This window comes from Phytophthora sojae (genome assembly GCF_000149755.1).
Source record: "Phytophthora sojae unplaced genomic scaffold PHYSOscaffold_2, whole genome shotgun sequence".
Classification (NCBI taxonomy): domain Eukaryota; phylum Oomycota; class Peronosporomycetes; order Peronosporales; family Peronosporaceae; genus Phytophthora; species Phytophthora sojae.
In genome coordinates this window covers 5,722,523-5,748,980 of record NW_009258116.1, presented here as the reverse complement: position 1 = coordinate 5,748,980, position 26,458 = coordinate 5,722,523, and the positions used below count along the sequence as shown (strand labels likewise).

At 55.7% G+C, this 26,458-nt stretch overlaps 10 protein-coding genes across 10 annotated transcripts; 6 read left to right on the top strand and 4 right to left on the bottom strand.

Moving 5' to 3' along the window:
* Window positions 1-37: 37 nt before the first annotated feature.
* Window positions 38-2,152, top strand: PHYSODRAFT_554708 (hypothetical protein; the record flags this gene model as incomplete). The annotated part of the gene is made up of 2 exons (XM_009521596.1): window positions 38-196; window positions 239-2,152. The coding sequence occupies 2 exons, from the start codon at window positions 38-40 to the stop codon at window positions 2,150-2,152; spliced, it is 2,073 nt and encodes a 690-aa protein (XP_009519891.1).
* Window positions 2,153-2,747: 595 nt separating this feature from the next.
* Window positions 2,748-4,478, top strand: PHYSODRAFT_487865 (hypothetical protein; the record flags this gene model as incomplete). The annotated part of the gene is made up of 1 exon (XM_009521595.1): window positions 2,748-4,478. One exon carries the CDS (start codon window positions 2,748-2,750, stop codon window positions 4,476-4,478), a length of 1,731 nt encoding a protein of 576 aa, XP_009519890.1.
* A 626-nt stretch (window positions 4,479-5,104) lies between these two features.
* On the top strand, window positions 5,105-6,395 carry PHYSODRAFT_284942 (hypothetical protein). The gene is made up of 3 exons (XM_009521594.1): window positions 5,105-5,377; window positions 5,475-5,599; window positions 5,674-6,395. Exons 1-3 carry the CDS (start codon window positions 5,144-5,146, stop codon window positions 6,239-6,241), a joined length of 927 nt encoding a protein of 308 aa, XP_009519889.1. The 5' UTR covers window positions 5,105-5,143; the 3' UTR covers window positions 6,242-6,395.
* Window positions 6,396-6,664: 269 nt separating this feature from the next.
* PHYSODRAFT_353974 (hypothetical protein) lies at window positions 6,665-7,389 on the top strand. Its single transcript, XM_009521593.1, has 3 exons — window positions 6,665-6,834; window positions 6,906-6,976; window positions 7,043-7,389. Exons 1-3 carry the CDS (start codon window positions 6,722-6,724, stop codon window positions 7,105-7,107), a joined length of 249 nt encoding a protein of 82 aa, XP_009519888.1. The 5' UTR covers window positions 6,665-6,721; the 3' UTR covers window positions 7,108-7,389.
* A 77-nt stretch (window positions 7,390-7,466) lies between these two features.
* On the bottom strand, window positions 7,467-11,876 carry PHYSODRAFT_487505 (hypothetical protein; the record flags this gene model as incomplete). The annotated part of the gene is made up of 7 exons (XM_009521592.1): window positions 7,467-8,518; window positions 8,552-9,276; window positions 9,442-9,701; window positions 9,750-10,390; window positions 10,460-10,975; window positions 11,027-11,753; window positions 11,802-11,876. The coding sequence occupies 7 exons, from the start codon at window positions 11,874-11,876 to the stop codon at window positions 7,467-7,469; spliced, it is 3,996 nt and encodes a 1,331-aa protein (XP_009519887.1).
* Window positions 11,877-12,104: 228 nt separating this feature from the next.
* PHYSODRAFT_311496 (hypothetical protein) lies at window positions 12,105-12,808 on the bottom strand (the record flags this gene model as incomplete). The annotated part of the gene is made up of 2 exons (XM_009521591.1): window positions 12,105-12,551; window positions 12,608-12,808. The coding sequence occupies 2 exons, from the start codon at window positions 12,806-12,808 to the stop codon at window positions 12,105-12,107; spliced, it is 648 nt and encodes a 215-aa protein (XP_009519886.1).
* Window positions 12,809-13,889: 1,081 nt separating this feature from the next.
* Window positions 13,890-14,741, bottom strand: PHYSODRAFT_484625 (hypothetical protein; the record flags this gene model as incomplete). Its single annotated transcript, XM_009521590.1, has 1 exon — window positions 13,890-14,741. The coding sequence occupies one exon, from the start codon at window positions 14,739-14,741 to the stop codon at window positions 13,890-13,892; it is 852 nt and encodes a 283-aa protein (XP_009519885.1).
* An 861-nt stretch (window positions 14,742-15,602) lies between these two features.
* Window positions 15,603-20,201, top strand: PHYSODRAFT_311495 (hypothetical protein; the record flags this gene model as incomplete). Its single annotated transcript, XM_009521589.1, has 1 exon — window positions 15,603-20,201. One exon carries the CDS (start codon window positions 15,603-15,605, stop codon window positions 20,199-20,201), a length of 4,599 nt encoding a protein of 1,532 aa, XP_009519884.1.
* A 552-nt stretch (window positions 20,202-20,753) lies between these two features.
* PHYSODRAFT_296623 (hypothetical protein) lies at window positions 20,754-21,917 on the bottom strand (the record flags this gene model as incomplete). Its single annotated transcript, XM_009521588.1, has 1 exon — window positions 20,754-21,917. One exon carries the CDS (start codon window positions 21,915-21,917, stop codon window positions 20,754-20,756), a length of 1,164 nt encoding a protein of 387 aa, XP_009519883.1.
* A 1,260-nt stretch (window positions 21,918-23,177) lies between these two features.
* Window positions 23,178-25,952, top strand: PHYSODRAFT_481164 (hypothetical protein; the record flags this gene model as incomplete). Its single annotated transcript, XM_009521587.1, has 3 exons — window positions 23,178-24,071; window positions 24,165-24,770; window positions 24,819-25,952. The coding sequence occupies 3 exons, from the start codon at window positions 23,178-23,180 to the stop codon at window positions 25,950-25,952; spliced, it is 2,634 nt and encodes an 877-aa protein (XP_009519882.1).
* Between the last annotated feature and the right edge of the window lie 506 nt (window positions 25,953-26,458).

Sequence of the window (26,458 nt, the reverse complement as noted above, 5' to 3'; positions counted from 1 at the left end):
AGTATCGACACTATCCAGTTTGCCGGCGCGCGCAGCGATGACGAAGGACGCCAAGGCCAAGGAGAGCAAGGCCAGCGCCAGCGCGCCGCCCGCGAGCCCCAAGAAGCCGGCCGCCAAGAAGAAGAGCCCGGCAGTGCCGCTGCTGCTCTCGGCCGCAGTCGTCGCCCTCGCTGCCGGCGCCGCCAAGTACGCGGATGTGCCGCTGAACGCCGACGGCCTACAGAGCCTCGTGGACCAGGTGTCCGTCCAGTTCGGCGCCAAACCTTTTGGGCTCGTGTCCTCCAGCACGGAGAACGTCCCGTACAAGTACGAGACCGACATGGTGGCGCTGGACGTGCGCCACCTCGTGAGCGACCTCAACTGCAACGACTCCGACTACTCCGCTGCGACGCTCTTCGACGGCGAGCTGTTCCACGTCACGGAGCCCATGGACGCCCCGCAGCTCATGGACGACGACCGAGTCTTCTTCATGCTCAACGGCGCCAACGACGGTGTCTACGTCTCGTGGAATGGCCAGTTCGAGTGCGTGGGCCAGGCGGCCGAGGTGGCGGCGGCGTGGCTCGGCGCTGACCGCGACGTCATGGTGAATGGCGTGCGTCTGTACAGTCAGATGGGTCAGCCTGTCCGCAACTCGAAGGAGTTGAAGGAGACGAAGAACATTGTGCACGTGCTGCTGGACTTCCAGTTGTGGCAGTGGCCGGGTATCAAGAAGGGGTACAAGTACGTGCTGGAGGACGGCGTGACGTTGACGACTGTGGGTATAAGCCCCAAGGTGCTCGATGTGGAGTTCTTTATCACCCAGGAGGAGGCTGATAAGGTAATTGAGATTGGATCGCCGAAGCTCGACCGATCGAAAGTTGATGGCAGCAACTCGTCCAAGGTGGTGACCATCTCTCGAACGAGTCACACGGCGTTCCTGCCGGACAGCTTGTTCACGCGTGACTTCCAGAAGCGCTCTGCTCGTGTGGCACGTCTCCCCAGTCCTTCGTTTGTGGAGCGCATGCAACTGGTACGCTACGCTGCTGGTGAGTTCTACCGTCAGCACTTCGACACCTTCCACTCGCGTGAGTTCCTCCCCAAGGGTGCGGATTCCTATGAGTTCGATGATTATGTGCAATGGACCAAGTGGGCTGCCGAGAAGCTTCGTGGTCTGGACCAGACCAAGGTGCCTGAGGAGTTCCGCGAGGGTGGCCCGTTGTTCCCGAATCCTGAAGACCCCCTTCTCTTCCCCAATGCTTTGCTCGAGGTGTTCTACGACTACATGAACACGACCAACAAGTTCAAGGCATTGTTCGACACGGACTACGACGAGTGGATCCGCACGAACTTGGAGCGCGGTGCTGAAAACCTGATGAAGGACCTCATGGAGGAGAAGAGGCGCCCGTCCTACCTGCCACGTATCGTCAAGACCTGGGAAGACAAGTTGGGCCTCGGCGAGCTGCACTACACGTTCCCAAAGCACGACACGAACTCCGTCTCGCATTTCTTCCAGTGGGTTCGCTGGGCCAAGGAGCGTGTGAGCTACCTCGGAGACAAGGCTCCAGCCGCTGCCCGCCCCGACGGAAAGCTCTACCCCAAGTTCACCGTGGAGTTCCAGGAAATGCTGGTTGGCTTCATTCTGGACGACTACACCAAGGGCTTCATCACGCGCATGACCAACCCGGAATGGTACGACTGGATGGTGCTCAACCGCGGCCGCAACCACGTCCTCTTCCAGGTGATGCAGGTCTGGCCGCAGTTCGCCGAGCTGGCGATTCGCACTTGGGAGGCGCGTGTGGGCAACGCCCCCAAGCTGCGCTACAAGCTGCCTGAGTACGTGCAGCACTTCCACCCGCAGCGCTATGTGACGCTCTTCCTGTACTTGAACAACCAGACCAAGATCGGCGGCGAGACTGTGTTCCCGTTCTCACTGGACAGGTACTCGGACGAGAAGATCGTCCGCGACGGCATGGACGAGTGCTCGACAGGGCTGGCGGTGCCTCCTCTCGGTCTGCACGCCTCGCTCTTTTACGTGCAGACTCCTGAGGGAATCCCCGACGTCATGAGCCGCCACGGCGGCTGCCCACCCCACGAAGGCGTCAAGTGGGGCGCCAACTCGTTCATGTGGGACTCGGACTCCGAGGAAGGCGCCGATCTCTGGACCACCAAGTAAGGAAGACAGAGTGAAGGGTTATCATCATGCACAGGTGGATTCATTTGTAGTTTCATCTGCAATACATTCGTTGTTTCGTCGGTGTCAAATCACACGCCATTCATGTCGTGTCGTGTTGAAGTGCTCGACGCTCGGCATGCATTTTGGCTCGTTTCTGAACCGAGCACAACGGTTTTCCAACCCCACGCCCATTGTTGATCGTGAAAAGTCTCCGAGCATGGCGAAGGAGGCGAAGGACAAGGCACCAGAAGCCGATGCTGTAGTATCCAAGGCTTCGACCAAGACGCGTGGTTCTGGCTCACTCGTCGTGACGTTCCTCTCCGTTGCGGTGGTCGGCTTCGCGATCGCCGGCGCCTGGTTCTTCCAGCAGGACCGGGACTTCGATGACGTGGCGCTGAGGGTATTGAGAGAAACCGGACTGATGTCTCGCTTGCCTCCCAGCGTCCTCGACTCGCTCAATCTGCTGCCAGACAAGTACGAGACGGAGATCGTGAAGATTCGTACTCGACACCTCGTGAGCGACCTCAAGTGCAACGACTCGGACTACACAGCGTCTTCGCTATTCGACGGAAAGCTGTTCCACGTCACGGAGCCCATGGACGCCCCGCAGCCCATGGACGACGACCGAGTCTTCTTCATGCTCAACGGCGCCAACGACGGTGTCTACGTCTCGTGGAACGGCCAGTTCGAGTGCGTGGGTCAGGCGGCCGAGGTGGCTGCGGCGTGGCTCGGCGCTGACCGCGACGTCATGGCGAACGGTGTGCGTCTGTACAGTCAGATGGGTCAGCCCGTTCGCAACTTACAGGAGCTGAAAGAGACAAAGAACATCGTGCATGTGCTGCTGGACTTCCAGTTGTGGCAGTGGCCGGGTATCAAGAAGGGGTACAAGTACGTGCTGGAGGACGGCGTGACGTTGACGACTGTGGGTATTAGCCCCAAGGTGCTCGATGTCGAGTACTTCTTGACGCAGGAGGAGGCTGATAAAATTATCGAACTTGGCTCACCGCACCTCGATCGGTCCAAAGTGGACAGCAGCAACTCGTCCAAGGTGGTGACCAAGTCCCGGACGAGCCATACGGCGTTCCTGCCAGACAACTTCTTCACGAGAGAATTCCGTGTGCGGTCGGCGCGTGTAGCTCGACTGTCAAGCCCTTCGTTCGCGGAGCGACTCCAGCTCGTGCGATACAATGCAGGGGAATTCTACCGCAAACATTTGGACACGTTTGCGTCGCGACAGTTCTTACCAAAGGGGGCGGAGCACAAGTATGGCTTGGATGCGTACAAACAATGGGCTAACTGGGCTGCGGACAAGATCCGCGAGCTGAGTGTTCAGCGCGATATCCCCGCAGACTTCCGTGAAGGCGGGCCGCTTTTCCCGAGCGCCGAAGACAACCAACGCTTTCCAAACGCATTGGCCAAGCTATTCTACTCTGCCGCCAACGCTAGCAACTTCTTCAAGGCTTTTGGGGACGAGGCGTGGCTTACCTGGCTGGATGAAAACGTGAACAACAACGCGCTGGGAGTCATGGACAGCCTCCTCGCCGCTGACAAGAAACCCGAATATCTTCCGCTGCTCGTCAAGACCTGGGAGAAGGCTTTAGGGATTCCAGAGCTGCACTACACCTTTCCGAAGCCTGAAATGAACTCGGTGTCCCATTTCTTCTCGTGGGTGCGTTGGGCTAAGGAGAGGATTGAGTTCTTAGGCGACGAAGTTCCCGCCGCCGCCCGTCCAACGGGAGACCTGTATCCGATGTACACGGTTGCGTTCCAAGAGCAGTTGCTGGAGCTTGTCCTCGACGACCACACACCTGGACTAGTCACGCGCATCACCAACGCTGAATGGTATAGCTGGATGGTCGAGCATCGCGGCGAGAACCACGTTCTGTTCAAGGGACTGAAGACGTTTCCGCAGCTTGCCGAGTTGGTGATCAAGACTTGGGAAGCTCGCGTCCGCGCACCTCCGCAATTGCGCTACTCGCTGCCTTCGTACGTGAAGCACTTCCATCCGCAGCGCTACGTGACGTTGTTCCTGTACCTGAACAACCAGACCAAGGTTGGCGGCGAGACTGTTTTCCCTTACTCTGTGGATCGATACTCGGATGAGGAGATTGTTCGAGATGGCATGGACGAGTGCTCGTCGGGGCTGGCCGTGCCTCCGCTCGGTCTGCACGCCTCGCTCTTCTACGTTCAAACCGCCGAAGGCGACGTTGACCTAATGAGTCGTCATGGCGGATGTCCACCTCACGAGGGCACCAAGTGGGGATCCAACTCCTTCATGTGGGATTCAGATGCTGACGAGGCTGCTGATCTGTGGACGACGAAGTAACTCTGTGGCGGGCCCACAACAGCAGAGCCGATTCTCTCAGCTAATCTGAAAAAAATTTCTTTCGTTGCATAAATTGATGAGGTGTATCTCGGCAGGATTCGCCTGTGTATTTTATGGGCTAGTCGTATCGTGGCGCTCAATGACGGCACCAGCACACATGTGGAGATACATTCTCACTCATTTCATTACCAACCATGTGCTGTCATTTCAATTTGTGAAGGTGGGGATCACAGAAGTGGACGAGAATTTCAGCGAGATCCCCGATCTCGAGACGGTATAGCTGATCTTAACAGCAATGGAGATGGCTCGTGAGTGAAATTGAGAGGTGTTGCTCCATTTTTTTTAATCGGGAGTGCAGTAAGCGTATCATTTTTAAAATATTAAAATACTGTAGCTTACGTTGTTTCTGTCAATTCAATTAGTTTTTGTTAAACAAGTATTCTAAATCAGGTCATGCCTACTTTCTAAAATACAGATGCTAAATGTGCGAACTTAACAGTTCATTCGGTCCTAGAGTAGGATCCAACACGAGCCTAACTTAGGAGTCAGTAGCCTAATGTAGGGACGGAGCCACTGGCCCTGGAATCGTGCGGTCCGGAGGGGGCCTTTACCCTGCCTTTACCCTGCACTTTGCTAAGCCGACAGACCAAGAGACTTCTGTGACCATGCTCGGCCGAATCGCTCTCCGCAAGGCGGTGCTCCGCTCGTCCAAGCTGGCGTCTGCCCAGAACCTGCGCCCCATGGGCCTGCACACCACGGGCGTCGTGCGCAAGCAGGAGGAGGCCTCTGAGGAGATCCCCGTCCCCACGGAGGGCCTGCTGGACCAGGCCGGTCTCACGGACTGGAAGATCTCGGCCCCGATCATCGGCGCCCTGGCCATCCCCGCCATCTCCAACCACGTACGCCCACGCTGCATCACTCTCATCCCTCTCTCTCCCCGCCCTTCACGCATATTGTACGCTAATTGCCCCTCTCTCTCTTTGTTACGACGTACAGTTCTACGTGCTGAACGAGGAGTCCCAGCTGGCTTGCTGCTTCTTCCTCTTCTGCTCGGCCGCGTACAAGTTCGGCGGCGAGATGATCGCCTCGTACTTTGACGAGCGCGCTGCCGCCATTCTGGGGTGAGAAATTGATGCGGAGGTTGAGTTAGGCACAACAGGAGATATCTGACCTGGTTGTGTATTGCCATACATAGTGAGCACAACGCCGTGGAGGACGCCAACCTGAACCTGGCCAAGGAGACCCTTGAAACCCACAAGGCCATGCTGAACATCCACGAGGACATCGCCGCCGTGGCGGAGGCCCACAAGGAGGCCGTGGCCCTCATGTGCGAGGTGCAGGCCTACAAGCTGCGCCACAAGACGCGCGACACGTTCGTCAAGAACCTCGAGTCGATCCGCGAGATCGAGGCCAGCTACAACCTGGAGCTGCAGAAGAGCATGGTGGCCAACGCCACCAGCAAGGTGCGCGCCGTCGTGGAGAAGGGCGACAAGAAGCTCAAGGACGCCGCCTTCAAGAATGCCCTGGACGTTCTGGGCAACGCCAAGGTGGACGAGAACAAGGAGGACGACGTGGCTGCTCTCTTCACTAAGGAGCTGCGCGCCTACGCCGCCGACCTGGAGGCCAAGCAGGGCCAGGTGGTCAAGCTCACGGAGGCCGAGCAGAGCGAGCTGCAGGCCGACCTGGACGCCTACATGAAGCGCTTCGACCTCGAGGACGCCGACTTCAAGGCCCCCAAGGAGGTCAAGCTCGAGCTCATGTAAGCTGCTGGCGTTCTCTGACCCGACCGTACGTGCAGTGTGGGAAAGCCAAGTGAGCAAAAGCTACGCAGACTCGTGGCCTCGGCAGTTTAAAAATGAATGGACCATCCATCTACTTGAGAGAATAAGCAGACGGCTGAGCAAACAGTCCACCATCATTGCACGCGTCCAGCATTGCACACATGATACACTACATCTTGCAACGGGTGCACCAAGGTGTCCATAATGCTCGGGAATGCAAGTACCGTAATTAGCACGAAATTGACCACGCACCACGGTAGTGCTCTGACTGGTTGCCCAAAGAGGGGGTCGCGCCCAAACGGTTGCACAATTAGGGCACCCGTGTAAAAAAAAACACCGCACGCAGCCCAGTCACGAAGGAAGGCACTTTTGAATTCTTCCTGAGGGACGCAAGCACAAGCTCAAGGCACAAGGCGAGACCAAGGAGGAGACCAAGGCAGACACACACACAGAGAAAACGCCATGGGCCGAAGGAAGAAATCCACCAAGAAGATCCAGACGCGCAAGAAGCAGGTCGTCTCCACCGTGTTCAAGTGCCCCTTCTGTTCGCACGACGAGGCCGTCGAGTGTAAAATGTAAATGCTGCCCAACGTTCTCCTTCCCCCTGTCGCGCAGTATCCTAACTTTATTGTGTTGCTTCGTGCAGGGACCGCGAGCGCAACATCGGCCACTTGTCCTGCCGTGTGTGTACCGAGAGCTTCCAGACTCCCATCCATTGTACGTGCTGGAGATATCGAGGCCCTCCTTGGGATTCTATGCTAACTACTCGCCCGCGACGCACAGATTTGAGCGCACCCATTGACGTGTACACGGACTGGATCGACGAGTGTGAGGCGTTGAATGCATAGGCATGGGCCACTCCAGATCCCCCCACTCCCCACACACTAGGCAGGCAGACTATTTGACCCCCTTCGCAGGGGAGACGACCAGCACATATGAATCCGGCCAGCAGAGTAGCCGCAGCAAGCCCTGCGAGATGGCCACATCCGTCGTCAGCTGCCTAAGGCACCGGTGGCTCACGGGTCTGGTCTGGTGTCGAAGGCCCGAGGCCTTAATTCCAGCTCACCTCGGAGCCGACGCAACGTGAACAAAAGTTTTAGGTAAATAGACAGGGTGGACTGAGGCACTGACAACTGTGTGTCGTTTCGCGTATCAAGTTATGGTGTTATCGTGTATCTTGGAGCGTTATCAGGGTTGACACGCTGCTTTAGTGCGCCTCCTTCTGCTGCGCGGCTTTCTCCTTCTTCTTCTTCTCCTTCTTCTCGCGGCGGCGTGCTTCATCGGCTTCGCGGTGGCGCTTGCGCTCTTCGAATTTGCGAATTCGTGCTGCAAGCAGTTCGCGTCGACGGGTGAATTCGTGGGGATCGCTGCCGCTCTCGGCGAGTTTGTCGAGCTTGCGTTGCTCCTTCGCGATCGCCAGCTCTTCCTCCACGTCTCGCAGCTTCTCGGCCTTGCGTTGTTCCCGAGCCGCCTCGGCCTTCGCCAGTTTCTCCTGCTGGGCGATTTCGTGCTCCGCCAACTTCCGTTTCGCGTATTCCTCCGGGTCTTCGTGCTGCAAACGCTCAAGCTCGGTCTCTTCTTCGGCACGTTGCTGCTCCTGCTGAAGTCGTTGAGCCTCGCGCTCAGCAGCCTGGCGGCGAGCCTCGGCGCGTTGAAGTGCAATCGTGCGGCGTTCGTCTTCCTGCTGCATCTTCAGACTCAGATTGAGCACCGCGGCATTGAAGATGAAGTCTCGACACAGCGTGGAGAAGGCCGCGAACTCAAGCGGTGGCCTCTCGTCGTCTTGTGCTTTGTTGTCCTTAAACAGGTCCGGCCCCAGGTACGTTAGCAAGAAGTCGAACACGAACTCGTCTCGGAAGTAGGCCACGCGCTGGCGATGTGACTCCGGGAGCACTTTCCACAGCTCGGCGAAGACGGCGCGAAGACTTGACCGCAGCTCATCGGGACCGCGCTGTCGTCTGCGGTGCTTACTGCGCAACTCTTCCATACGCGCTGCTTCGGCAAACTGGTGCTTCTCAAAGAGAACCTCAAGCGCTGCGGTGAACTCTCGTCCATCTCGCAGATATCGCGCCAGCGACGTTACGTCCTCGTCGGACTGCGCTCGCATCATGACAGTGTCGTCCCAGAAAACGACCTTGCCCATAGGCACGTAGTCCGACCACCAACCTGGGAACCTCCGGTATTGGTTGACAGGGTGAGCTGTGTCCACTTGACCATCGTCTGCGATAAACTCTGTCTCGATACTCGCAGATTTGACCTCTTCACCAGCTTTAGCTCTACCCGGTTGGTCACCTTGCTCACGAGTGATGACAGCATGCGTCAAAAGGTAGTTTTTGCTGGCTACGATTGAGTGCGAGAACGTAAAGCGTTCGTCTCGCTGTGCACCACCGAGGAATGTCGGGCATGCTGTACCAGAGAGGGGCATGTCGTTGAAATCCGGCTCAACTCGTGCTGTTAGCGGGCCGACGGTAAGGTTGCGAACGGATAGTTTAGTGTCACGATCTTGCAGCATTGTTTCAAGCCCAACACGCATCCCACCGCTAAGCACGATCACATCCCGGCCACGGTGCTTTGCTTTCCATCGGAAAAGCAAGTTCAGCAACTGCTCCAGCTGCCGGCGACACGAAACCCAGTGCTGCGCTAGACTTTGGCGATCGTACAGTTTCCAGCGACCTGAGGCCTCCTCCTGACTTTGATCAACGCCCGAAAGCGTAGCATCTTCACGCATAGCGTCAACGTATTTCGCGTCGGTAAGTATCAGCGGATGCTCCATGCAGAGCACAAACACCATCACGGCCTTCTTTTTCAGAGCTTTTTCCAGCAACATCCATTGTTTTTCACCTATGACGGCGCGTTCTTGCTGGGTGAGTGGAGTTAGAAGTCGATTGTTGCACGTCACAACGTCATCGTGAGGCGTACTGCGCATATCACACATGAAGATCCCCACCTCACCAGTCTGAATGAATTGGGCCGTGTCAACAGGCTCGTCTCGGCTTTCATCAACTACTTCACCTTCGCTGTGCCTCTCCTGATTGTTTCGTTTAGAATCTTCATTACCTCGCGATTCCTTGGAGGATTCTGACACCTTGCCGTCTATGATTCGAGTTTCGACACATTCAGGCTCTTGTCGATCATTATGGCGCGGTTCGTTGGAAGTGATATCGGCTCTAGGAGTCATCAACTCGCTGGTATCTTGCAGCATGAGCGAAAGCTGGTAGTCTGCAACGATCTGTCTGGCTTCAGAGAGCACAAGCTGTGCAGCCTTTGTGTAAAGGATTTCGTGATTGCGGAAAAATTGCGCAACGTCTGCCTGCGAGCGTAGGAACCAGTTGCTGGTGTGTGCTAGCGTTTCACGCACGTTTGGGATGTTCCAGCATAAACGGTAGCGCTGTTGCATGCGTTGCCGTACTTTTCGACGCAAAGAGGTCAGTAATTTATCCATCTCATCGTCAACGAGGTCCTTGCCTCGAAGCTTCAACTCTCGACGAACCCAGTCCAAGCACTCGAACGCAGCTTCGTGCATGGGCACCTGGCCGCCCAAGTGCAAGATCATATCCAGCCCACACCACGACACTTGAGCGCGCTTTCTTATCGCTGCCCACAAACTTTCTGAAGTCTCCTCCATTTGCTCGGGAAAGTTGGAGCTAACAGTCAAGAAATTGAGTGCCGCTGAAGAGCTTGGTGGTGTGTGAAAGCTCCCCCGACGGCTTTCAGAGTTAGCGATGCCCTCGAAGCGGCAGACGTAGCGACGTTCCGGTACTAAAGACGGGATTATAAACACGTGAGGATGGTATCTTGTCAGAGTTTGCACAACACGAACGTCCTGGTTCGCCAGAATGTCCGTCACGATACAAACGACGCGTGCATCTGCGTTGACTTCAAGAAGGATAGGAACAGTAAATTGCATTTTCACCGGATCGCCAGGGTCACCGTCAGCAAGTGGTTCTTGTACGTCTGCTTTGGGAGCCTCGCTGAGAACCATTCGACCAATAACGGGGCCAAGAACGGTTTTCGGTAATGATGCTCGAGAAGGAAAAAATCGAAGAGTTTCGTCGAAGAAGCCTCGACGGTAGTCGGTGACGAAGCAATAGCTGGCAAATGTTCGACAGCGCGCCGGTATCCGATTTACCACTTCATTATCAGCTGAATGTTGTTTGACTTGCCCCGATGCTGTCGAGTTTGACCCACTTGCCGCAGAACCACCAGTGTTGGTGATGCTCCGATATGAAAATCGTTTTGAGAAATGGCCTTTGGAAATTGTTGCACCCTTTGCTATCACTGGTGCAGCACCTTTTGCTTTCTTTGGGTCTCGATGAAGCAGCTCACGAGCCTCACTAATGGAGCCGACGCAAGTAAGTGTAAGGGTTTCACTGATCTTTTCGTCCGTCACTTCGAAAGAAATGGAGCTTCCATTCGTACGGCAGCATATCACCGCGACATTTCGCCGAACTCGATCAACGAATTTCCACGCAAACAACTTCTCGAACAACTTCACGATCTCGGAACGTAGAGCAGGATACGTCTTTGATCCACCCCATGTCATAAGATCACCGGAAACGATCAAAACAAGTTGCTGAAGAGGATTCTTGGGTCTAGTAGGAGCTGCACGGGCTTGTGCAGCCTCAGAAGCCGTACCGGAATTATCCAGAGCTTCGTCGATTACCTTCCAAGAGGCAGCAGAAAACAAACTGACAGTTGGTGTACTGCCGGTTTCCTCTGTTGCTTGCGTGACGGGTGCAGGTACTTTGCTGTCAGCTTCAACAACACGGCAGTATTCGTACACTTCATGGCTGACGTTTGCTGCGACGATGCGGTTGATACCAAACGTGGTGGAGAATGCGGATTTGTTACCACTGCTTTTGCTAGTGTACTTGAGTTCTCGCTCAGCAAGGTCGACCCAAAGTTGATTTTGGTATAGCTGCCAAAGCTCGAACGCAAGCCCTCTCAGTATGGTCACCACAGTAATCAATGTGACATCGGGTACGCTGGCGTACTTGCTTCTGCTGATGATATCGCGCAAATTACTATGATTGAAGTAAAGGTCCGATCCTTCGTTCAAAAGCATGATATTGCTGCAGTACCCGAGTAGATGCTTCATTGGTGGTACGCCCCAAGCGATGCGATATACCTCCTGCATGCGATGCCGTAATTCTGATCGTAGGAGTGAGAAATCTTCATTGTCTTCATCATAGGAACCGCTCTCCACGTACTTTGCCAGGCGAACCACGAGATTTGCGAGCTCTTCGTCAGTGAAAGCTCGGCTCATGTCCACTTGGCCGCCTAGGTGAACCAGCATTTGTGGGCTGGAGAGAGGTTCAGATAGATATTCGTCTTCAATACTGTGCCAGGGATTAAAATTTGGCTGCCCCTCGTCGTCGTGATCTCCAAGATGGTCACCGTTGCGGTGACTTGTGCCACCCGCGAGCTGGGCGTTGAATGAAGGCATACCACTTGCAAGAATTCTGGGCCATTGAGAATTAGGCCGAATGCTTGGCTCTGTGGTTTGCGTAGCCAAAAATTCTGTCATTGAGTTACAGTTTACCACAAGCCATTCCGATGTAAGTGATACCCATGCCGGTGTGAGCACATGCCCGGACACAGTGTCTCTGCTCTCCATCAAACCCTGACGAGTTATTGAAAACATTTTAGTTATGTATTCTGCTGCACACGTCAAAAGAACTTCTACGTTACCTCAAAGCTGATAGCATAGCGAGTTCCTGGCTGAAGACCTTCCACTTTCAGAACTGTCGGTACATATGCTTCTACACTTGTTTTCGACGAGAAGCTACAGTAATACACGAAAGCTGTGAGAACCGAAACAAGTAAATGCACCACAGACGTCATGTTACCTTTGGGACGTCGCAGGATCGGTTAGTGTACAGATTAAATTTTGCACCGCTCGATCGACCTCAATGAGGATTCTCGCAGTTCTGGGCGTAACACGCCCAATGATGGGGCCTAGGACGAGCCTTGCTTCACCATGATTCTGCACGTAAAACTTCACATCACTTGAAGCGCCGAGTGGATGGGGAACTAACTCTAGAACACAGTATTGTTGAGACCTGGTAGCCCCCTTGGGTATCTCTTGCTCAATCGAGTATCTGGTCGATAGATTTTGGTCGGCAAATGTAGGGCTCCTAGTGGTTGCTTGGTCTGACCATGAGGGTAACGCAGACCGAGAAATGGGCCCCACGACTATCTGCTCAAAATTACGTTGTGTCGAGTACTCTTTGATCTTCATTCGCGAGGCGTATGCACCGCTACATACAAAAATGATATGAAACCTGGGATCCTACTTAGAAGCAATGTCAGTAAGTAGATGAACAGCGATCAGATAAACACTCATACCTTCTCCAGCTTGCGGAATATCAGGTGAACAAGGCGAGCTTGCTCTTTTGGATATAAGCCCCACGACGTGGCGCCCGATTCAGCTAGGTTAGAGCGGTAGCGAGAATCGGCTGTATCCTTTTTCACTCTCAAACCTTGCTCCCACATTTGCATCAACTCCCCACTTTCACCCCGCTGCGATATCAATGGAAGATCACACATAATAACAAGAGTATTAGGCACGTCGCTCCGGCCAAGTTGCTCGTCTTCAGGTGTATCGATTTGCAACCAAAACTCCAGAGCCTCCCACTGGGAAGCCGACAGCACTGTTTCAGAGAGCTGAACAAATGGTGTTGATTCCGGACTATCGAGGATCACTTCAAGCGTATCGAGCATAAGCAGCGCTACGCCTTTTTGAAGGCGGTACAAGTACTTCTCAGACGGTAAATTACTGTGCGATCGGAAATCTCCAACTTGTTCATATTCCGCCAAAATTTGCTGAACCACTTTAAGGAAGGAAACAGGAATATCATGATCTGTTAACAATGCGCGCAAGACACCCACACTTGGAAACCAATGCCCACCACGTGCAAGCAGTTGCTGAGTTCTTGGTGTATTCCAATGCTGGCGTACGCATTTCCTTACAGAATTCATCAACTCCATAGCTCGAAAATTGTGCCGGCCATGCGCAAAGAAGCTGTATAGTCGTTGAAGGTCATGTGCCAAGGCAAAAACGCTTCCTAAATGCACTATGGCATTGGCTTGGAGTGTGCCGACCAGAGGTAAAATATTGGAAGACACATTTCCCAGATAAGGAGGTAATCTCTCGAAAGCCGCATCGTCTTCTGCGGTACCATCCAGAAAGCGGTCATCTGACACTATTACAAGCCGAAATGCCGGTAGACCTTCATGAGGCGTCTGCAAGATTCCAAACTCTTCCTTCAGCAATCCCTGATGTCGATAAATACAGCGACGTATCAGCTTAGCCACTCCATTTTCTCCAAACAATAACTCGAATCCAGTGTACCTGAAATGATAAATTGTACATGCGTCCTGGCGTTAGATCTGTCAAGGCAAACACGGTCGGGCGATACGCTTTAACTCGCTGAACGACGCGCTGCTCTTCTAAACTGAGCCGATCAACAGCCACGCACGAAATATCGCCCTCTGTATCACACTCAACTAAGATACGGGCAGCACAAGAAGTCACACAGCCGATAACTGGGCCCAACTGGATAAAGTTTAAACACGGCAAGAACTACTTTGTTAGGGGCGCAAACCATTTAAAAAATCGCGTGAAAACTTACAACTCGGCGAACTTCACGTGGCCCTTGTGATGGTTCGAGTTCAACCTTATCAATACCATACAAGACCAATTATAAGCCAGTACTATCAAAGTTAGGTCCGACTGTCGTACACCAGTTGCTACGCACGTACGCACCCGTTCAACAACTGCAGGCTCCTCCGCATCTTTATTGAGCACGTCAAGGTGCATAGCGTTCCGATTCCAGAACGGACCAGCCTCCAGCATCTCCTTGTGTTCCTGCAGCGCGTCCTTCATCTTCTTCACTACGTCGCACGCAGACAACAAACAGCCGATCCTTTCTAGCAGCGCCTTGGGTCTCGGGTGGAACACGCACCACTTGAGGAACATGGCGAACGTCATTTTGTCTCCGTCCTCGAGCTCCACGAAGTCGAAGGCCTCGTACGCGAGTGAAATCGCGTCCATCTCAGAGACGCGACCCTCCTCGGGGATCAGCCCGAGACTGTAGAGCCCGCTGCAGCATGAGCTGATGACGAGCGCCAGCTCCGCCTCCACGATGTCGTCCTCCGTGTCCAGGTCCACGAGCGCGAACACGAAGCGCGCCTTGTCCGCCAGCGCGCCCTGCGCCAGCGCGGCGGCGGTCGTCAGCAGCGTCAGCAGGTCCACACGAGGCCGAGAGGGAGAGCCGCAGCGGAACGTATCGAAGAGGAAGTCGACGTGCTGCTCCTGCGTGGGGAACTCGAGCACGCACTGCAGCTCGCGCCGCGTGAGCGCCATGCCTCCCTCCACGCCCTCCACGTTTATCCACGTGCGGTACACGCGCAGCATGCGCTCGAGCCGCGGCAGCGCCAGCAGCGCGTTCAGCGCGCGCGCGCGGTCGAGCGCCTCCATTGCGGGCGGAATCCGGAGTGATGGTCAAAGATACCTTGAAGTACAGGTGGTGCTTACTTTCGAGGGTGAGAGGGTAGGAATGCTTTTGATGTATGCAGTACGGACTCAACGTCGGAACATGGGTTCAAGTTCAAGAAACGGCCCGAGGAGGCATCAGCGCCAGCAGACGTCAAGGCGGCAGCGTTAGTGCAGCATTTCCATTCCATGGTAATGAGCGCTGCGGACACAATGCACATGCCCTGGCCAAAGACACTAGGCTGCCAGGATTGCGACCGTCACGTTGCAACGCACACACGGCCCTCACTTGGTGTGGATGTTTACGCCGGCCGCTTTTCTCAGGTCGCATGATGCAGACGGTGCCTTCTTCTCTTAGCTGCGGCCTCGCTCAATACGTGTAATGGCGTGGGCGCTCATGGGGCGCTTGCAGCTCCGAGCTCGACGCTAATGATCTCCATGGGGCCGCTGCAATGCTGGCTGGAGGCAATAATAGCGGCGGCCCACTCCGCCGGACGTTGCGAGTCCAGCGTGGCGCCAGTAGGGAGCCAGGAGCTCCTGCCTCTGTCACTGCAGTCCAGCTGGCTTGAACCCCGCGGCCACAGGCGTTCCTGCTCGCAGCATGCTGCTGGCACGGTCGCTGTAGTGACCAACGCGTCGGACAACGCTCGTCGGCCAGCGCATTGGCAAACGCTTATCAGTCGAGTGCTAGCTTACGGCGCTTTTTCCTCGTAAAAACGAACCGAAAAGAAGGAAGAAAAATCATCAACAGTGGCTCACTATAGCGAGCGCTATCAAGGAGCGCAGTTCGAACTTCAAATCGACGTCAAAAGCAGAAAACCCCCGCCACGCGCAGGCCTTGACTCGATGCGCTCCGCTCCGTCGACGGCCTCCCCGCGCGGCGGCTCGCTGCGCCGCTTCTTCTCTCGTCGGCGGCGTCGCGGCGCGTCCGCGCGTGCCGCTGCGCCGCTCGGAGCCGCCGCGCAGCAGTCACAAGCGCGTCGCACGCGGTTGCTGGACTCGTGGAGCCTCCCGGAGCTCTTCGCGCTGCGCGAGCTGGTGCACGTCGCCGTGAACAAGACGCCCATCGCCCCTGACGTGCAGCAGGACCCGCCGCCGGTGGAGCGCTCCACGCGCGGCCACGAGGCGGCGCGCGCGGGCGCCAGCAGCTCCGCCAGCTCCAGCACGACGGCCACGTCCGCGACGCCGCCGTCACTCGCCAGCTTCGAGGAGTTCAAGCGGCAGCAGGCACAGCAGACGCGCGTGGACGCAGCGCTGGAGCGCGGCAAGCGCTTCTACTTCAGCCGGCGCGCGGACTCGAGGCTGAAGCTGAGCAGCCGACGGCACTTCGTGCGGCTCTTCCCGCTGCTGGAGCGCGCGTCCAGGGCGGCGCAGCGCACGCTGTTCCGCGCCTTCGACTGCGACGACTCGGGCAAGATCGAGTTCGACGAGCTGTGCGAGATGCTGGCCAGGGTGCGCCAGGCCAGGGGCTCGTCCGTGCGCGAGATGGCGGAGCTCGCCTTCTCCTGGTTCCAAGGAGACCGCAGCGACGGCGTGCTCACTCACGCGGACGTGAAGCTGCTGGCCGTGACCGTCACGGAACTTGGTGGAGAGAGCAAGCTGCAGACAGAGCACGGCTACGACCTGGTGGCGTCGCTGACCAAGCTGGTGCTCGGACACGGACAACACCAAGTGAACAAACAGACTTTCTGCAAAGAGATGGACTGCGCGCTGGGCGCGCATGTGCTGCACGTGCTGTTGGCGCCTTTCGGCGTGGTGAAGGCGCTGCTGGACGAGGAGACGGTACTGCAGGAGGTGGAGAGTACGCAGTGGAAATCTGGAGACACGGCGTACGTGGTGTCGAGTAGCTGGTGGACGCAGTGGAGGAAGTACGTGCAGCCTGATCAATGCAAGCGCAATTCGCAGCAACCGAACCAGGTGAACGGGAGTCAACAGGAGCAACACGCTGGCGAGCAGCAGCCTCAGGAGCGGAATGCACCACAGCAGCAGCACGTTGCGGAGTGCCATCCTCGACCTGGACCTATCGACAACAGCGACATAACTGCAAACGAGCAGTTGGGGACTTTGAGACCGGGAATTGCGGAAGGCAGGGACTATGTGCTAGTGTCAGTTAGCGTCTGGAAACGACTTGTGCAGGCCTATGGCTGCGGACCTGAGTATCCGCGACAAATTATCGAGGTGTTGGATGAACAGCAGCAGGAGATGCCGACCAGAGAGGATGAGAAAATTTCCGAGTCGACAGGGGTCACATTGGTGCTGAAGTCAAGCGACGGTCAACGGCAGCAACGGATTCGAGTGGAGTTGTATCCCGTGGCCTTGCAGGTTCGGTTAGCACGACACGACTCAAGACACGTGTATCTGGTGTACGCTCGACGATTCCTCCTGCCTCGTGACTCAACTTTGAAGGAGATCGTGTGTCGAATGGGAGTGTTTCCTGGTGTGAATGCGAGGGAGGTGACGCTTTGGCTGCGCAGACATCGTCTCCAGTCATGGGTACGGCTTGAATGCAGTTTGGAAGCCCCGCACGCTACGCTGAGAGGACTGCAGATCACAAGTGCACAGGAGCTGCTTGTGGATTTCAGAGCGCTGGAGATTGACGATGATCCTCAGAGTATCGCACAACAACGGCGGCGAAGTAGTTTGGCGAACATGCGTGCCCCTTTCAATGTGGCAATGCTTCAACCTGTGGGGAATGACTTTGTCTGCTGTCCAAGTTTGAGTCTCGCTAAGTTTGCCAGAACTGGTGACTGGAAGGTTCTGCGTGAGAGTATGGCTGCTGAACAGGAAGCTGCTGCCAGTGCCTCCTTAGTCTCGGCGCATGTGGGTCCGGGCGGTGTACTCGTTGGTCTCACCAAGCACATGGAAGTTTCGACGCAAAAATCTCGCGGGAGGCTGGTTGCTCACGTTGGGTTGCGTGCCACCGGACTGATCAACATGGGGAACACATGCTTCATGAACAGTGCACTGCAATGCTTCGTCCACTCACCAGTTTTCCGGGAGTACTTCTTGTCCAACAGATTTGAGGCAGAAGTCAACAAGAGGAATCATCTTGGAAGTCGTGGTGCAGTTGCCGCAGCGTATGCACAGCTGCAAAGCTCCCTTTGGCGCGAACGCGACCAGGGCCATCTGCTTCCTGGAAGGTTTCGAGACGAGTTTACCCGTGTTCGTCGGCACTTTGAGGAGACGCGTCAATATGACGCGCATGAATTCATGGTTGCGCTTCTCGATTGTCTTCATGAAGACCTGAATCAAGGATGTCGCATGATTGCAGCATCAGCGGACGCTGCAATTCAAGACAGAAGCTCGAAATGTCTGGGATTCGGAAGTTTTATTGGCAACGATGATCTCGAGCATGAGGAGGAAGACCTTCATACTCATCACGGCCCTGCCGAAACTTCTTCAGATGAAGCTCAGGGAGACGCAGCTTGGCGTGAGTATACTGGCGTGAACTCCTCGGTAGTGGTGGACTTGTTTCATGGACAGATGCGAACTGAGACCGTATGCGGCACGTGTGGCGAGCGAAAGTGCACGTTTGACCCAAACCTGTTCTTCAGTCTACCCATTCCAGAGTCAAACTTTGTTCGCGTGGAAGTGAGCGTGTTACTGCAAGCGCGAAAGCTGCCGAACAACGACGAAATTGAGGACGATGCCGATACCGCCGTCCAAGCTGTGCAACGTGGATTTTGGCTGCGGCGTGGAAGCAATGTCGGTGCTTTTTGTGATCGCATTGCTGCAGTACACGGTCGCGCTAGCGGAAATCGCTTCTTGCTTGTGGAGATACGTCGAAATCGTATCAAGCGAATTGTTGAGGGAGACGAAGTGGTGGACAAACTGGCAATCGCGGCCGCTGGTTCTCTTGCTGCTTATGAGCGTGCGTGGACGCTGTCAGAGATTCCTATCGTTCCAGCAGCTCTATCTGAGCTTTTTCGTGCTCACGGTATTGACAGCACTGACAGTGGGAAGAGCGTCATTGTCCCCGAGGGGGTTAGGAACTTTTCCGATCTACGGGTGGGGTCGCGTGTCGATGCCAGGGATAACCACAATGATTGGCATCCTGGTACGGTGATCGAACTCGGCGGCGATGAACCTGAACGAGAGGATGCTCACCACAAGGTGGTTGATAAACATTCCCACCAGCGTGTTCGCGTCCACTTCGATGCATTCAGCAGCAAATGGGACAAGTGGTTTACCGGACGTGACTGGAAGTCAAAACGTTTGCAGCCGCTGCATACCCGCACATCCAAGGCGACGGAGGTGTTTGAGGTGCAAGTTGTGCATCGATTTTGTTCCCAGCCTTCATCGTCTACATCAGAAGCCGGGCAAACAAGCGGTGATGATCACTCGTTCACGGGTGATCTCCCGAGTTCGCAGAAGTTCAGCAACTCTGGGACGCTGGAACGGTTATCCTTGAACGTCTTTGGCCTACCGCTGTTTGTGACTATTGCATCTGACAAGACAGCGCAAGATATGCACCAGGCACTTCTACTACAGACAGCTCGCTTCTGGCGGGGTTTCAACGGCGACGAGACTTCTGTTGGCAATAACCAGCACGAAGACTCGGATCATTTGACGCTACCATACGAGGTCCGAGTGGTGAATTTGGAAGATTTGACGACTGAGCGCGGCGAGCTGTTGCCTTTTGACTCAAGTGCACTGCTGCAGCACTTCTCCACGCGTAGTGTTCTAGCCCTTGACTGGTTCGACAATCGCGAATATTCAAGTCTTGAAATGCGAGCACCGGATGACGTACCAGTTGAAGTGGTGGAGGCTGCCAAGACTGATCAAGATCTTCGTGCTGACCTCGACGCAGCAGCGACAGCTCTCGAGCAGAAGGCAACGGACTCGGAGGAAAAACAACCGCCGATGGATGATGACGATAGTCCACCGATGTACGCGGTCCCATTGACTAAGTGTATGGACGCGTTGATGCGCGAGGAAGCCATCTCGTTAGAGGATCACTGGGTATGCGAGCGGTGTGGAGTGCCGCGCGAAGGTTCGCGGTTCTCGGCGATTTGGCGTCTGCCTGACCTGGTAATGGTGCAGCTCAAGCGTTTCCAGTACCTTGAGAACCAGCACAAGCAGAAGGTGCGAGCACTCGTCGACTTTCCCCTCAAAGGCCTGGACTTCTCTAAGTGGATGGGCCACCAAGACGCTACCGGTTCAGCAGTGTATGATCTTTATGCCGTCGCCAACCACGTTGGCGGCCTTACGCGTGGTCACTACACAGCTTACTGCCGATATGATGCAGATTTCCCAGAGAGCTCGGCGCTGTTCAAAGCGAACGAAGAGAACGGTGACGTCCAGTGCTCCGATCTGTGGTTCCGCTTCGACGACGAGAAGGTCTCGGAAATCGCCCCGGGCGATGTCGTCACGGATGCTGCCTATGTGCTCTTTTATAAGCGTCGCACGCTGTCACCCCACAATGTACTTCGATATGCACTTTAGCAGCTTGTACACCAAGCGATAGACACAAAATACTAACGCAGCAAAGAGTGAAGGTGCAATGATGCGTTCCTTAGTTGTCTTGTACTTGACGGCGACAGACATGGCAGAATAGCTACAGATACTAAATTCCCGACGCACGATAACGTTCAAAAGCTGCAAAAAGGCGTCGCGTCCATGATACACGTTGCAACTTGCGGTCTTCCGCTTACAGCTCAATTAGCAAAACTAGCTTGTTGGATGGATCCGTCTTCGAAATCAGCTGCGTGTCGGACCCTCTTGAGATGCGGTAGACGGCCGTAGAAGAGTGAGTTTGGCCCTTTGAGGTCATTCCAATGTCCTCCCTAATGTTCTTCACTACCGCGAAATGGACAATCGATTCTTTTGGGACGCGATCAAGCACTTCACCGAGATCTAGCCAGGTGAATTCGCCGGACTTGGGATTGCACTCCCCCGAGATGACCCCAGAGGAGACACGAAAGTCGATCCGGCCAGAGCCACAGGCACACCGCACACAAAGATCAGCGAAATTGGTCATGGTGCCTTCCCAGCTATTCAAAAACCTTTGAGTCCATGGCTTGTTGGGGGGCGACAGGAAGGGGACGGGGTGTCGGCCGACGGAATTGGAATGTTGCAAATGTCGATATCCACCTCAATTTCTCCCAGCAACGCCCCCACGAACTGAGCCAACGACACTCCACGCACCCCCGCCGTCCTACTCGCGGTGAAAATGGCACGAGCTGCAACGAACGACTCGGCGGGTATGCCCGTTCCCACCGCCCAGCCCGTTAGAGTCAAGCCTTCAGAGCCTTCAGGCTGCTCCTGACCGTGCAATTCAACGCTGGCAAAACGCTCATCTCGAGCTTGCTCTGAGTCCACTTCGGCCATCTGCGCTGAGCTGTCACGCTCTTCTTTGTGTTCCTCAGTCGCGGTAGCAACACCGTCATCACCAATTGAAGCCAAGTTGTGTGCATGCTTAGCCCTCTTGTTTTCCTTACCCTGGACGGTGCCGTCTTCACATGAAGCGATCATTCTCTTCTTCGTGAAGAGCCTACGGGTCGGCGCTGCTTCGTCTTCCTCGCTCTCGTCATTAATCAGCACAACCTTCTCCACGGATGAATGACAAGCATTCTCAACTGGTGGCGTCGACACACAGAAGTCATGTAGATCTTGAAACCCGTTCACAATTGCTCTGGCCCGACGAAGCTGCAGATTTAACGGACTTTGAGTGGCTCCCATTGCCCGCGCTCGCAGTGCCAGGTTTTCAGCCCCCACGAGTACCTTCAGCTTGCAAATGTCAGCCTCCATCGCCCGTCTTGGATCGTCGCTCTCGTCACTGTTGCGCTGCTGCTCCGAGTTGACCTTGACAAGCCGGTACCAATTCGCTTGTGCCAATTCGAAGGCTGCGCGCATAGTTCTTCTCTGATATTGCAGCAGATATAAAGGCTTTAGCTCGATCTTGGAAAAGGAAAACTGGCACAGGGGCTTTGCCACTTCAATGTGGGAACAGACTAAAACCCCCAAGAAAGAGATGCATGAAATTGGCAACAAGACAAGCTTCTTTCTTGCCTGTGGTCGCCATGAGCTGCACACGCTCGCTTTCGCCTCCACATGACCCACCGAGAGGAATTGCTGATGTGCAGCCACTTCAACTACAGCACCGACAAGTGTCTCTTCGCGGAGGACGCTGACTGTACAATTCCAGGTGGTCGTAACCATGTACAGCGTATCATACTGCGAGATCGTTTCCTCCACCTAGTCACTGTATATTACATGTAGTGTATATGTAGTGAGGTCCCCGCCCTCCCGCCCTGCATGCACGCTGCGGCAGCCGACAAGAGTCTCCATTTTGCGCGGCGCAGCTGCAGTCCAGAGCGCCGTCGCATACTCAGTTCCAGTCAGAAACCAGTGCCATCCGGCCCGATGGGACGTGGTTGCTAATTCGTCTGTTAACCTTCCACGAATTAGCGTAATCCCCGGCTCTTTGCGTCAGTTTGAATTCGGCCGTGTGCGAGGCGAAGGCCCGACCGACCGAACTTCCTGCGCTCCGCCTTCTCCAGCCAAGGAGAGGAAGAAGAAGCCAGGCCGAAGCGAACCTCCCACCTGCTCCCTCGCCACCGCCGCAGCAGCAGGTCGATTTATTGAGCGAGTGATAGAAGAAGGCGCCGCTTTTCTCTGCAGTTACGACGATTCGCAGAGCAAACGGGCGCGACTGGCGGAGCCTCACTCACTTCTCAACTCCGAGAGAACACGATGCCATTCCCGTCGTCTCGGTGGGGATTTAGAGCAACTTTTCCTTGCGCTTAGAGCTTGTCCTAACAGTTATTGTTCATTTGTTGCAGCATCCCGGGTCCTGGCGGACGGAAAGCGGCCAAGCCGTCGTTCCTGGCGCCTCCAACGGCGGGTTTCGGCGCTGCCAGAGCGCACGAGTCGGGGATCGCGGCGCCGTCGCCCGCCAGGCCCGCCATGCGAGCCACGACGCCCCCCGCGCAGTTCCAGCGCCCACCCAAGCGCCTGCAGTTCCCCAGCCACCAGACGAGCAACCAGACGATGGACGAGGAGAGTTCAGCTGCTGTTAGAGCGCAGCCGCCTCCAGTGCAGGTTCAGGTGCAGGTGCCTCGGCCGATGAGCGCCCCGCAGAGGTCTCCAGTCGCTGCTACCGCTGCTGCTGCTATTTCGTCGAGCTTCGTGCCGTCCTCGGAGCAGTCGGATAACATCCGCGTGCTGCTGCGTATCCGCCCGTCGCCCGGCAGTGACTGCAAAAAATGTCTGGAGGTGGCGCCGGACCAACGCGGCGTGACGCTGGCGCCGTCCTCGCAGCAGGAGAAGAGATTCGGCTTCGACCGCGTGTTCACCGAGAGCTGCCAGCAGGACGACATTTTCCAGGATGCAGGCCGCGCGGCGGTGGAGAACACTATTGAAGGTTACAACGGCAGCATCTTCGCGTACGGCCAGACGGGCTCGGGCAAGACGTTTACGATGCTGGGTGGCACCACGACGAACGTGCATGAACTGCGACTGTCGCCGCTGCGCGGTCTCACGCCCCGGATTTTGGATTACTTGTTTCAGCGACTCGCGGCGCTCTCGCGGGAGCGGAATGCCGCGTTTTACAGCGGAGAGGAGCAGGAGCGAGCCCTGCAGTACACGCTGGCGTGTTCATACTTGGAGATTTACAACGAGAAGATTTTTGACCTACTGGAACCCAGTGGATCGGTCGCTGCACAGCAACCGAAGAGCCTTCGTGAAGACCGCAACAAGGAGGTGTATGTGGACCAGCTACGCGAGATTGATGTGGGGAGCGAGGAGGAAGCGCTGACGTTGCTGCAACTGGGCTCGCAGAACCGGCATATTTCGTCGACGGACATGAACCGCGAAAGTTCCCGGTCTCATGCCGTTTTCTCGGTCAAATTGGTGCTTGAGGAGCGCACGTCCGCCGGAGTGAAACGCACGCGCCGCTCGTGCTTGCACTTGGTGGACCTGGCAGGTAGCGAGAAGCAGCGACAGACGCGAGTGGCTGGCAAGCGGTTGAAAGAGGCTGCGCAGATTAACAAATCTCTGTCGGCGCTTGGCAACGTGATCATGGCGCTTGTGGATGTGAGCAATGGACAGAAGAGGCACGTACACTACCGTGACTCCAAGCTTACCTTCCTTCTGCGCGATGCGTTGGGAGGCAACGCTATCACGAGTATTGTGGCAACGATTTCGCCCGATGAGAAGTATTTTACTGAAACCCTGAGTACGCTCAAATTCGCTCAGCGCGCCAAGTTTATCAAGAATAACGCTGTGCAGAACGAGGATGCGGACTCGCTCGTGCCGGTGCTAAAGGAGCAGATTGAGAAGTTGATGCTGGAGATTGCGACGTTGCGAAGTGGCGTGGGTGTTGGTACCGCAGTGTCAACGGAGGAGTCCTCAGATTCCGATCCTTCAAAGAACGAGCACTTGCTGCGGCTGAAGGCGATTGCTGAGGCCGAAGCCGAGGCCCGAGCTCAGGAGAAGAAGAAGAAGCAGAATCGCTGGGAACCTGCGCTTGACATGATGCAGAAACTGCTGCGCGCTAGTGGTGCTTTGTCTCCCGCCGACATTGCTGAGGAAAACGGAGAGGAGCCCCAGCAGCAGGAGCGGGATGTCGTGGAGGCCCGTTGCGATCGACTGGAGATGCTGCTGTACCGCATGATTTGCCGCTTTGAAGAGTACAAAGAGGTCACTTTTGACCCCGAGCGCTACAAGTACAGTCGTCGCCCGCACCAGCTCAAGCCGAGCAAGCTTCAGGCCCCGCGGATGTCAATGCTCCCTGCACCAAAGAGATACAGTGGTTCTGCGTTGCGCTACCATCATGTAGACAACCAGGAGCACTCTGCCGATGATGATGAGACTGCCGCTGCGCTTGCGGCAGCCGAGAAGCGAGAGCGTGAGCTGTACAAAAAGGTTCAAGATCAACAGCGTCGTATTGACGAGCTGCTTCGTCGATCCGAGGAGGCTGAGGCCGAGAACGACCTCATTCGTCATGAGCTTTGTGAACTATTGGAGTGGAAGGCATTTGTCGAAGAACAGCGACGCCGTGTCAGTGATGCCGTGCCGTTGGACCTCCCGCAGAACCTCCAGCAGGAGAACGAAGTGGAGCCTCAAGAGACGCCGATGCTTGAAGAATCGACTGTGCCGAGCGAAGAAATGCAGGAGCTGCAAGAGCTGCTCAACGTGTACCGGTCGTTGTTCGATGACGTCACTGAACTCGTGTACTCGAAGAAGCCTGTGCTGTGCAGTCCTCCCAGCCCGAAATCGGGATCTTCTGTAGTGACAGACTCCAACTCGACCAGCTATGCCTCTGGGGACGAAGATGAGACCGGTGATGACTGCATGTCGTTGGATGGGTTCGATGCCAGCGAAGATGGTGATGGAGGTGTCAGCGACACGTACCGCGAGATTCGTCGTGTGAACTCCCTAAGCTCGCGTCTCGGCCGGAAGCTTGATCTCTACCAGGACGCAATTCAGCGCCTTGAGAAGGAGTTGCAAACCACTCAGGACGAGCTGGAGACCTCAAGTGCTGCCACTAAGTTCGCCGAGTTCCAGCTCCAGCAGCTCCGCACAATGGCAGCAGACGAGGAAGCGAAGCAGAATCAAGCCGAGGATGAGCTGCGCAAGAAACTTGAGGACCTGGAGCAAACAGTTCGCTTCCAACGGGGCGAGATGTCTAAAGTTCTGAACGAGAAGGCGGCGGACGATGCGCGTGCTCTTGAGCATGAGCAGGAGGTGGCACGGCGTGAGGTCGAGCGTCTGGAGCACAGCCTTCGCAGCAGCAGTGATTCTGGGGACAACGACAATGACAAGGAAGAGATGACAAGTGCGTTGCAGGCTGCTCAGAAGCGAATTGAAGATTTAGAGCGAGAGATAGAGACCTCGCAACAGTCTCCCCCCGTTACCAAGGAACTACCGAAGGCAAGCGGTGACGAGACCCCAGTTCAACTGCAGACATTACTTGACCGTGCTCTGGAAGACAACGCGAAGCTCCTGGAGACAGTACGTGATCTGCAAGGCAAGCGGCAACGGAGCGGTGCCAACCTGCAGCTATTGTCATCATTGCTGGCCGCGGCCGCCGCGGGAGACCAGAAAGATCCCAACGACGCAAGTGACGACAGCAAGGCTGACGAATTGACCCGATTAAGGTGTGAAATCGCCACGCTTCGGCTGCAACGAAGTGGAGCTGGAGACTTCATTGGAGACAGTGACGCCCTCCCTAAAGTAAGTAAGTGGTCGTAGGGCAGGCACTGCATGGGCTCAATGCGATAGCATTCAGTCCTGGATCTAATGCTGGCGTGTTGGGCCCGTGTTGGGCCGTGCTGTGTATGATTCTGCTTTGTAGTAGTCCGCAGCTGGTCATGGAGTGCTGACGACTCCTCTGGTACTTCTTCTGCTTCTGCATCTGGACGACGTCCTCTTGCGGTTCCATTCGCGTTTTGCCCCTCGATCTTCATAGCCCGCCGAGACCATCCAGCGACTGGCGCTGGAGCGGGCGTCGCTGCGCGCGAGGTTGCACCGCTCTCAGCAGACGGCAGCTCGGCTTGAGAAGGAGCTGCGGCGAGTTCATCGGAATGCCGCGGTGGATACCAGCAACGGTGCGCTCTCGACGGAGTTCCTCTGCGGCATTTGAAGTCAGTGGCAGGTGGTGTGTGATATGAGCAGCAAGAAGCGTGGTGTCTGGAACAAAAAGGGTAGTGTTTTGGTAGTTAGGTGTGCGTGAAGAAGAAGTAGAAGCAGTAGTAAGG